Raw genomic sequence first — 11,224 nt, 5'->3', positions numbered from 1 at the left:
CTCTTCTTTTCCTGGTACTCAAGGCAGACTTGGAGCAGGATGAGTCCCTGTGGCTTCACTGACCCCCATTGCAGGACCACTGAGCGGCCCGGCACCCACACCCCTCTCCCCTGGGCTCTCCTGGGCTGGGGTCGGGAGCCTGTGGGTGCTCCCCCCAGCAGAGCTGAGTAGTAAGGGGCAAATCGTGGGGGGGCCACGTTGACAAGCTGCCAGGGGCTGCGTGGGCACGATGTCTTTGCAGCACCAAGTGCCAGGCCTGTTAGTCACGGAGATGCCCGTTCATACCTGAGTGTCATGGCGCACGGGGAGGTTTTAGAGTCAGACAGGCCTGGCAGCGAGTTCCAGCTTTGTCATTTCCCCGGGCGTGGCAGTCAGCCCTTTGTCACCGCAGCTTCCTCCTGCAGGACCCGACCTGACACTAGCCGCCTCAGAGGGCTGGTGTGGGGGTCACAGGAGAGAATTTGCATAAAGTGCACATCACTCTCCCCGCACAGACCACAGACGGCGGGCGTCAACGTCATTAGTGGGGCTCTTCTCTGAAGTCACTTAATGTAAATGTATTGTGACCCAGATACCATCTGGTGCCCTCGTGCCTCTGACATGGATGAAAATGGATCAGTCCCCCTGCCAGTTCCATGCTCCGTGAAAGTCGAAGGCTCCCCCACGATGTTTGCTAATGCCTACGGGTTTGTGTTCTGACCCCTACATTCTCCTGCGGTCTCTGCTTCACCCTGCATCAATTTGGATGTAGAATTCACCAACTTGACTGGTTTTTCTAAAAGATCCGCTCACGTGAAGCAAATTCATCCATTGGGTAGACACGACTGACACTTCAGGGGGCACGGGGAGGGGACGCATCCCAGAGTACCCAGTCTTGTCACTGTCCCTCTCATCTAGAGGTCCTCACACATTAGCCTGCATCAGAATCACCTGCAGGGCTTGTTAAACAGATTCCAGAGTTTCTGCTGCAGTTGATCGGGGCAGGGCCCAAGAATGTACATGTCTGTAAGTTCCCAGGAGATCCAGATGCTGCCGGTCTAGGGACCATACTAACAGAAGTACGAATCTTCCTGCTGCCTGTCTCTGCTCCTCATCTGCCCCCAACTCTCGCCCTGGGGCTCCAAAAGCTCCCCACTCTAATAATGCAGGACTCTCCCACTGCCTATCTGCAAACTCTCTACCCAGGTCAGTCCCGGATCCTCCACTGAATTCAGCCTCGTTAGAGGGCAGTTGTGATGTTAAATACTCACTAAGTAATTTCATTTGTTTGCTTCGGAGTGACTGTTCCCCTGTCTACACGAAGCCGTGCTCCTTTGCCTTGGGGTCCGGGGCTAATCAGCAGCAAGTTCAGGGGCGGGGGTGGGGGTGGGAGTGGAGCTTGGGAGCGGGGCTGTTGGGCCGCAGCTGTGGCTCCAAATTGCTCTGAGGCCCACTGCCTGGTCCTCGCTCCAGCAGGCGCCAACATCAAACAAATGGGCTCTGATGCATTAAGTGAGGAGGGGAGGCTGAAAAGGCCCTCCCCTAACTTCCGCCACCTAATATGGTTTTGAGCAGTAGTGGTTGCCTTGATGAGAGGGGCTATAATGAGTTCCCAGATCCCATCCCTTTGGAGGCAGCTGGGCAAGATGGGTAGAGCCTTCACTCTTAATGAAGATTGGAAGATGACTTGTCGCCTCCCACTGGGTCGGTTAATCCCGTTCCATGCTGGAGATTAGCATTTCTAATGGGCTGGGAGGCACAGCCTTCAGGAGACAGGGATGAGGGATGACAGATACTCTGGGAATCCCTTGGGCCCTGAAGAGAGGCAGCCGCTTTGTTTGGCCTCAGCTGAATTGAGGTTGGCTTTCTTCAAATAAGATGCTTGCTTCATCTCTCCATTGCTATCCCCTTGAGTTGGGGGGGGGTTCCTGCTCCAAAAGTGGGCCGGTGGACTGCCCACGGCCCCCCAAAAGTCATGCAAATCCAATATCCAAAGAGGATGACACAAGTCTTGAATTCACCTAGCCACTTCTTTCAAAGGAAAGACGGTTCACCCATTCATTCATATTCATTCATATTCATTCGCTTTGTCGTTGCTGTGTGCCCGCCACTGGCCTGTGGACACACAGATGAAGAAAATCTCTCATACTCAGGATGTTCACGATTTCGTGAAACAAATAGGCAATACGTGCATGAGGACTCTCTGGGAAAGACAAAACACAGATGTTCTGGGCGCAGAGCAAGGGGGTCTGAACCAGACTGTGCAGCCCGCGTGCGCACACACACATACTTGCATGGGCTACATCAGGTAGTGGGGAAGACTTCACCTGAGCTGATTGTTAAAGATCAGCACTTTGTGACCCAGCACGAGGCCACTGCCTGCCTTCAAGGAGCCCGGGGTGGGGGGGGATGATCTGTAAGGAGAAAGGAGATTGGAGGGGTTTGAAATGGGAGAGAGGAAAAAGCCTGGAATCAGGTGCTGCAGGGGCTGGTTGTGAGCATCAACTCCAGTGATTATGAATTATCTAGAAGAAGGGGCGTATGGAAGGCCAGGAGGAGGGTGTACCAAGCAGACCCACCTTTGGGCCATCATTCATTTGTTGAACCCACATTTATTGAGCCCTTTGTCCTGGGTACTATAACATTGATTTTTTTGAAAGTAAACTCTAGTCCCAAGGTGGGGCTCGAACTCACGACCCAAAGATCAAGAATTGCATGCTCTACAGACTGAGCCAGGTAGGTGCTCCTATAACATTGCTTTTGCTTACTTGACTGTTTCTCATGACAGTCTGAACTTCCTGAGGACTGGAACTCTATCCTACTTACCTTATAGCATTCTTTGGCACAGAGTAGGTTATTAATAGGTGCTTTTGAGTGGAATTGAATTGCCAACGCTGAGAAGTGTGAGAAATAATTGCATGTCAGGGGGAGCAGGAAACAGAATAGAATGGGAATTTAGGATACATGTGGAGGAGTGGTTAAAAACAAGGCTGCCGAAGGAGGGGTCAGATCATGAAAGGTCTAACATGCCAAGCCAAGGCGTTACGATTTTATCCTATTGTAGCAGACTGAAGGTATTGTAGCAAACTTGAAGGTCTTAAGTAAAGAAGGGACAGGATCACATTTGTATTTTAGCAGATCCTTTTGGCTGCAGTTTCGAGCAGGGAGTAGGTGCCAGGAGAGGCAAGGAAGGACTCTGTCAATTCAGGATGAGGGCTTGGGTCACTGGTGGGAGGGTGCACATGGACATGAAGGGCAGATTTCAGAGACAGCTTGTGAACATGAGAGTGATGAGAAAAAGATCTTTCACGTATTCTAAGGAGTGATCAGGGAGGTTCAGGGGTGTTACATGGCATACCCAATGAGATACCCAAAAATTCAGGAGGAGCCAGACCCGGAAATAAGGCCTCAGGTCCCGATCTGTTCTGAGGACTTTTGAAGGAAGAGGAAACCCAGGTGGGTTGGATAGTTACCTGATGGTCCTTTATCCAGGAGAATGGGGCCTGCATTTTCAGGGGAATCCTTTGCCCTTATTTCCCATTCCTGCCTGTAAACCATCAGTTATCTTTCTACCTGAGCAGAGCCATCTCCCAGCCCTGCCCATTCCCTAACCCCCACACCACCCTGAGGATAGGGAGGGGAGTTACAACATCTGGGGGTCCCTTGCCATTCATCCTGCCTGGGTGACGGCCGATGGGGCACTCCTCAGTGAGAATTAGCCCAACTCAGGCCGAAGAATCAAGAAAGGACGCATAACTGTGGATCAGTACCCCTCCACCAACACAGCCCTCTCTGCCTCATTCCTTCCCCTATTTGTTTGTTGGTTGAGATTCCTTTGAGTCTACTGAGAGAGGTTTTTGGTTTGTTGTAGGCAGTATTATTCATTCCTTCAACAATATTAAATGTGCTGGTATTCTCCCACCTAAGGGCAGGGGCACAGAAGAAGGTGGGGGGACGGAGAGCTTCATCGCACACTTCTCCCCTTCTCCCAGCATCCCCATCGCAGCACTCCTTAAATGGTTCACAAGCACACATACCGTTGCGTTGAATCAGGCCATCTCCACGGCTGCACACATATCAGTCACTGTACGGTCAGAACACAAATTGTGCCAACGAGGCTTCCAGGATAAGACCAACTTCACGATGGGCCTTGCAGAATCCCCAAAGTATGCGCTGTCTGGTGCCCCGGAGAAATCCTTTTTGATTCTCTCTGTTTTCAATCCCAACACCCCTCTCCCTCTTCCCGTTAACTAAAGAAAATGAACAAATCACTTGGCCAGAGTCCATTTTGAACAACTTTTATTATACGTTTAGTGTTCTCTATACAAAAGAAATCAGTTTTTTTTTTTTTACAGTGATTCCAAAAAAAAAAAATTCTGAATAATTTGGCCTTTTCATTGCTCATGCAGTCAGTTTATAAGTCCATGTATTAGATGGTCCTCCGCGGCCCGGAAGTCTTCCCTGCTGAAGGTCGTGTGTGACACCCTCAGATCCGCATCTGTCGCTGACAACGTTGGTTAATGCAAAATAACTTGCAAAGAGGAAAGAACATGATGTGAGACGGGTTAAAACAAGGTCTGCCATGGAGAGTTAAATCTTTAACCAATGGAAAAAAGATCAGACCACTCTGTAGGTGTGTGGGTGTGCGGGAAGGCATGGAGACGTCGGGGAAAAAATACCCCCCCCCGGAAGAAACAAGGCGGCACGGTGTGTGTGGGGGGGAAAGGGGTGCTGGCGGGGGGGAGGCAGGGCGGGAGGTCCTCTTGGGCCAGGGTGGGCTGGAGGTGGGACCGGGACAGAAGGCGGCCACGTCACAGGTGACTGATGCTCAGCCCAGGAGGAGGGTGAAGGTGGCAAAGAGCTGGGAGCTGGGCAGAGGGACAACACTGACTGAGGATGTCCAATTGGGGGGATCAAAAACAAACAAACAAAAAAACGGGCAGGGTCATCCGATTGGCATCGTTTTTGAAAAAGTAACAGAGTAGGGCACAAAATTCTGGATTTCTTCTCCCAGATTTTTGTGTTTATTGCTTCACTGAACTCTTCATGTGTGCTGAATTCCAGCCCAGTGAGCCCCGGGGTGGCCGAGCCTCCACGGCCGAGGGCCCAAGGGACGCAGACTGCTGGGGGGTCCCAAGTATCACGAAACAAGAGACGCCACTCCAGAGTACAGTCGAGACTTCACAGTGACAAACACCAGTCAGCTCATCACTCTCTCCTGGCCCGGGTCTGCCCTGCGAGGCTGGCTTCCCCGTGGGCTGCCGCAGACGGCCTGGTCTTGGCCTCAAAAAAATCCTTTGTGTCTTTCATTTTGGGAGGCGTACGGAGGATGGGGGAGAAGTGATAAGAGGTACAGACAGATGTGAAGTTACACCTCTATTTCCAAGGAGGCCCCTGGGGGCAGGTGGAGAACCCTAGACAAGGACTCGGAGGCCCGGGTTCAAGCCCTCCCCTCACCCTGATTTACCAGCCGCGGGACCTCAGGGAAGTCCCTTCCCCTCCGTGGACTTTAGTGTCCTCGTCTGCACGAAGAGTCCTGTCCATGAGATCAGCTCTGTGATTCCTCCGCGTGCTGCAGTCTGAGGCTATCCAAAGCGACGCACCCTGGAACTGAGCTCGTTTCCAGCCTTAGCATCACAGGACTTCCGTTTAATACTATGTTGATAGAGGTGCGCTGGGTGGGCGTGTGGCGCAAGACACTGCTCGGTGGGGTCTCGTGGCTTCCCTGGGTGGTTGTCCTGTCCCTCTGATCCTTCTCTGAACCTGTCTCGGGAAGGCTGTTCTCAACAGGGGGGAGAAGGCAGGGTGCTGCCCGGGCTTGGGCTGGGCCGGCTGGCAACAGCAGCAAGATTGGTTCGAACTCCCAAGGGCTGGCCCCTGCCTGGTTTAGGGGACGGGACTGCCCGGAGTTGGCTCTGCCTGGGGCACTGTCTCCTCCTGGCATTTCAAGTTTGTTTCATTCGTCTCCTCCGATTTTTTTTTTTTTTTTTTAAATCAGGGACCTCCTACATGCTACTCCTAAGCCACCATGCGAAGCTCAACCAGGATCCGCCGGGTGATTTCCTCCTAGCAGACGTGTGTGTGTTTGGCAGGGGCTGTAGGAGTGGTGACCAAGGTGTCACGAATGGGGAGCACGCCCTGTGCCAGCATCCGAGGAACCTGCTGCCCACCCCCTGAGAGCCGGGGGAGCCTCCCCGCCTCAGTGTTAGCGAAGCAGCTTTGCTAAGACTGAGGCAAAGTGTTTTAAATCCCCACAGTCCCATGGGCTCTCTGTGACTCTCTGTGGCTTGGCTCGGATCCTGCAAAGGGCCCCATGACCCTTAAAGAACCTCTGCCCTGGGCTGTTCCCGGGGAAGCTTCCCTCTCCTTCGGATCAGACTTTCTCTCTCAGCTCTGCTGGCGGGAATCCCTCAAATGGGGTCCAACCTGGGCAGCCTCTTCCCCCTTGTCCTGAGCTGCACACTGCACCCCAGGCGGCCCTTCACATCTCGTCTCAAGCGGGTCGGGGTGTGAACTCACCCTAAGATGTCATAATCAGTACTGTTGCCCCTGAAAGTGCTGCCCTACTGTGTGGGTCGGCCCGTGCGTGGGTGCTGGGTGTGGGCGGGGGAGGCAGCCCCTTAGCTGGAAAACCCACATGTGTCCTCAGCCCTTCCCGAAGGCCGTGTTCGGGAAAGCTGTGGACGCAGTATCTGGCCAAGGTTGCAGATATCCCTTGCAGGGTGAGCAGTGTTGGCATGCGCTGCCTCTTGGACAGGTGGACATGTCTCCAGACCTTGGGACTTGCCAGAAAGGGGTGGACCAGATGCCTCCCACCTCCCAGGGCAAAGGCAATGGACAAGGGAAAGAGCTAGTCTGGTTTTCCCTTCAACCGAACCTCAACCATCTCTTCAATAGCAAGGTAAGGAAAGATGAGTCCCCTCCACCAAAAGCCAGGCAAGGTGGGTGGCAGCTGTCCCCTGGCCCTGCAGCGCTCTACTCCTTACACGCTGGCCTTCCTGCTCCTTCAGGTGGGCCCCTGCCCCTCTGTGGGGAGAGGTATTCAAAGGATGGATGACATAGGGGAGACGGGGGCACCAACATACCGACAAGTTAAGCAACTTGCCCCAAGGGGCAGAGCAAAGAGGCTCAGGAAGCAGTACTTGTCCTCGACCCCACCCTGCAGGCTCTGACCGCTCCGTCTCGCTCAGCCTCGTGGACCATGTGCTCTCCCCGAAGCGTCTCCCTTTGAGCCTGGAGCCATCGGTGGCTTAAGCACTCAGGGTGCTCCCAACCAATGCCCTCTGTGTCCTGAGCCTCAGCCCCAGGCCTGTGAGCCCTGGGAGGGCAGGGGCCACGCATGACTATGGCTCCGAGCCCGGCTCACTCTAGAAGTTCAGGAGTGTCTCCTGAGCCCACAGCCTGGCGGCCGAGCACAGCAGCTGGGCCCGCAGCACAGGCAAAGGGCTTCTGGGGTCGCCGCAAGATGCCCCCCACCAACAGCCAGGCAGGCGGAAGCGGCAGGGGTGTCCTGTCTCCTGGCTCCACGGCTGGTAGGTTTTCGGGGGGCTGCTTGGGCGCCCCAGCTGGCCGGGCGGTGTGGGCCAATACTGCTTTCCGGCTACGCGGGCTCGGCTCTGGCACGGGCCCATGGAAAACGGACATCCTCTTCCTGGAAGGGCTGCTCCCGAACCCTGCCAGCCACACACCTCTCTGAGCATCTCTGCTTGCGGAGGACTGCTTCTCCAGGCTCAGGCTGGCGCCCATCTGCCAGGGGTGGGCAGTGTGGTGGCGCGCTGCCGAGGGCAGCTGAGGCTCAGAGCCGGCAGGACACACACGAGGAGTGGCCGGGCTGAGGGACCCGCTCTCCTCCAGACCCCGCGCAGGCAGAAGCCCTTCTGCGGTCCTTGGCTGCGCGGCAGGCAGACTGGCACCGTGCGCTCACGGTCCCCTCACCCTATGAGCCTGTCTGCGGTACACTGAGCCCACTAGTGTGCGGGGTGTCCCATGGAGTGAGGGGCCCGAGACTGCCCTGCTCCGATCCAGAGTGTTTTCTGGAAAGGCTGGTCCTTTAATTCAGTGCACAGGCACACTTCCCTGACAGTCCCTTGAGGGACGCTGGGCTTGGGTGCAGGAATGCCCCGCTGTATGCAGGCAGGCGTCAGAGGAAAGCCAGGGGAGGGGACCCCTGAGCTCACTCCTAGCCCCCCATTATTCACCCTGTCTCCTTTCACCATGAGAGAGCTGCCCCTCGGGCTTCTGGGCCGCAAGGCTGGCCACGGCTGGGGCCAAAGGCCCGTTACTTGCTCTCAGGTTCAAACAACATAATTGGCTCAGCTCTGGGCTATGGTTTCTTACCTGCAGACAGAGTACATGTGTCTACGGGCTTGACCGTCAAATGACTGATTACTAAGTGATGCAAGCATTGCTAATACCTTTGTGGTTTAAAACGTGTGGCAAACGATGCTTTAATCGAGCCTCTGAAGGACACAGCCCCGTTCCTGCCCAGGCCGCCCCGCAAGCAGCTGGAGGCTCGAATCAGAGGCTGTGCCAGAGGCAGGCCATCGCTAGGGGTCAGCTTCACCCTCCCGAAACGGACTCTAGCTGCAGTGACAGCCACCGGCTTGCTCTCAGGCTCAAGATCTCTCTCTGAGGCTAGGTACCTTTGGTTTCAGAAACGGATTAGGTGGGGAGGATGAAGGCCGCGCCTTCGGTCTCAGAGAACTGGAGTTGGCCAGGGTCTCCGGCGGGGGCAACGGGATGCAGGGCACGCGTCGAGTGGTTGCTCTCGTTCTGCGGTGACATTTGCAGGGGCCGCCCCACTCTCGAGACAGACATGGCTGGAGGCTTCGAGGCTTGCGGGCAGGGGCTGGGAACCTGGGAGCTGCAGGGCCAGATCAGAGCTGCGTAAGGCATCCGGAGGGCGCGGGGTCCCCAGGCCAGGCTCTCCGGCGCGGTCAGCGTGGTGTTCCCACGGGCTCTCCTGATATGTAAATACCCCAAGGAGAGGACACGTTGGTTCGGTCTCGGGGCGGGGGTGGGGGGGTGGGGTGGGGTGGCACGGTGTAAAACACCACTTTCAACGTCTTACAGAATTGACCGAGGAGATGCTCTCTGCTAGAGACAAGAGGGGGAGCAGCAAGTTACACCCCCAAACACACCAGCAAAGCTTCTGCATTGCTTGGTTCCGTCTCCGTGAGGGCAGCGGCGGAGATCCCTGACCAGGTAGGGGGCACCCTCTCCCCTGCAGGCAGGGGGCATGGTCCTCTCTCCCACATCCTGGGTTTCATTGATGGGGAGGAAGGAAGTCCAAACCCAGCCCTTTCCTCCTCTCCTGAGGTGAGCACAGCTCCCCAGGGACCAGATGCCCGGTTTCCTTCTGCTTGAGGTACTCGGCCACGGGTGTCGAAGCTCTTCCCATCCGTGGCCGCTCCTGTTCCTCAGACTCCTTCAGAGCTGGCGCAGCTCTTGTCTGGGACACTCTGGAGGAAGGGGCAGGGTGAGAGCAAGGAGCAAGAGGTAAGCCCACCTCCCGACTGAACCAGAGCGAGGCAAGCAGGCCTGCCCACTCTCTCCCTGCCAAAAATACTGTCATTTTGCAGAAAAGAGCCAAGCCCAGCTCAGCAACTGACAAGGCCAAGGCGCATGGGTTGGGGGCCCGGGGAGGCATCTGGCGAGAAAGGCATCCTTCGGAAATACATCGGCCAGGTGGCGGTGTGAATACGACAGCTTTTCTCGACGTTCTTTTACAGGTCAATCCTTTTGCCTATCTGGGGGAGAATCCACCTATTCTTTCTTTGTCTAGGGACATTTCTTCGAAAGGAAAAGAAAATGGAGATGCTAGGTCTGGATGGGGGAGATGCACAAAGCAAAAACAAAGACAACGTGAAGGGCCATAACCGACAGCAACTGGTGTGTGCGCTGAGGTCAAGGGCGGGCAGTGGGGGTGGAAGGCTCAAGGTGGCCGTGAGGCTGAGCAAAGGGCTGGGTTCCCTCCAGCTGAGCTTAGCCTGGACTCTAGCTCTTCCACATGGCGGCACCCCAGGGGGGCAGGGGGGGTCATCGGGAGGGGGTTGGGGTTGGCTGGGCGGTCACTGGTCCTCACAGCTTGGCAGACCCCCTTGTTGTACCCTTCCTTGTCCCTGAAGGTGGTGGTGGCTGTGTGGTAGGTCTGCAGTGGCTTCATCTGCCCCTCTCCCCTCCTCCCACTTGCAAAGTAGTGGCTGTGCCCTGGGTTGGGGGGGGAGGGCTCCATTAGGCCAGAGAATAGATGGCGTTGACAGGCGACGTGGCCTCTGAGCTTTCATTGCCCTCTGTCTCCTCCTTGTCCTTTTTGACCGTGTACTGGCCGATGAAGGACCCGTCCTCGTTGAACTGCCCCTCGCCACCCTCGCCATAGTCCACCAGGCTATCGTCACTCTCCTGCTGCTTGATGGTGCCATCCAGGGACGTCTGGCTGCCCTGCAGGGGCTTGTTGTCCTCGTCACTGGCCAGAGAGAGACAGAGAATCAGGGTCTGGCCCAGTCCAGTGGTGCTTAAACCCAGGCGGGATAGCACCAGGCTGCTGGTCTCTTGCCAGGCATATGTGCTCTGCAGCTCAGAGAGGGGAGGACCTCAGAGGTCACCAGTCAGTGCCCCCAGCCCCCAGGCCTCCCCTGTCCGGCTGGGTTACAGAAGGGAACCCGAGGCCCGGAGAGGACCGTCTTCTCCCAGGTGAGGTGGCAAGGTGGTGCAGAGCTGGGCCTGGAGGCCACTCTTCCGGACTCCTGGGCTGGGGTCCCTGTCATGAGGCAGAGACAGCCACCCCACAGTGAGGAGAGCCAGCTGCTGTAAGACGAGGCAGGATGGGGTGGGCCAAGGAGCTGGGGGGCTAGAGCTGCATGCGTCACTGTGTGGTTCTGGGGTCTTGGGAAAGCCTTTCTTCTCCCTGGGCCTTAGTCTCTCCATCAAGAGGGGTTGAACTTGCTTTGACTCTTTGTGATCTGGGTGGCCCTGTCTCGAAAGGCTCTGCCCTTGACTAAAAGCAACGGGTCTGGGCCACGGGGAAACAAACCTCTCCCCTGCCTCTCCCCTCCTCACGTGGTGTGGGTTCTGTCCGCTCTCTGGTTTACCGACGAGCAGATGCTGTTGCTGGGGCCTCGAGTGAAAGAGGGTGGGACGAGCGGAGGGGCACACACAGGAGTGCGAGGCCAGCACCCAGGGACAAAGCTCAGCAAGGCTCTGGCGACCCTGCCCAGCCTCCTCGGAGGCCCCCAGGTCCTGCCCT

General features: G+C 56.3%; 1 protein-coding gene across 19 annotated transcripts in view; it reads right to left on the bottom strand.

Annotated features, from left to right (window-relative positions):
- Positions 1 to 4,261: 4,261 nt before the first annotated feature.
- Positions 4,262 to 11,224, bottom strand: part of NFASC (neurofascin) — a 180,644-nt gene continuing 173,681 nt past the window's right edge. For all 19 annotated transcript variants that reach the window (XM_081825069.1, XM_081825076.1, XM_081825075.1 and 16 more), the window contains one exon: positions 4,262 to 10,444. In XM_081825069.1, coding sequence (XP_081681195.1) covers positions 10,213 to 10,444 — 232 coding nt within the window. In that variant the 3' untranslated portion in view covers positions 4,262 to 10,212. The remainder of the gene's footprint in view (positions 10,445 to 11,224) is intronic.

This window comes from Leptonychotes weddellii, chromosome 6, assembly GCF_054177405.1.
Source record: "Leptonychotes weddellii isolate Sample4059 chromosome 6, ASM5417740v2, whole genome shotgun sequence".
Taxonomy (NCBI): domain Eukaryota; kingdom Metazoa; phylum Chordata; class Mammalia; order Carnivora; family Phocidae; genus Leptonychotes; species Leptonychotes weddellii.
The sequence above is the reverse complement of the archived record's forward strand: the minus strand, read 5'-3'. Positions and strand labels throughout refer to the sequence as shown.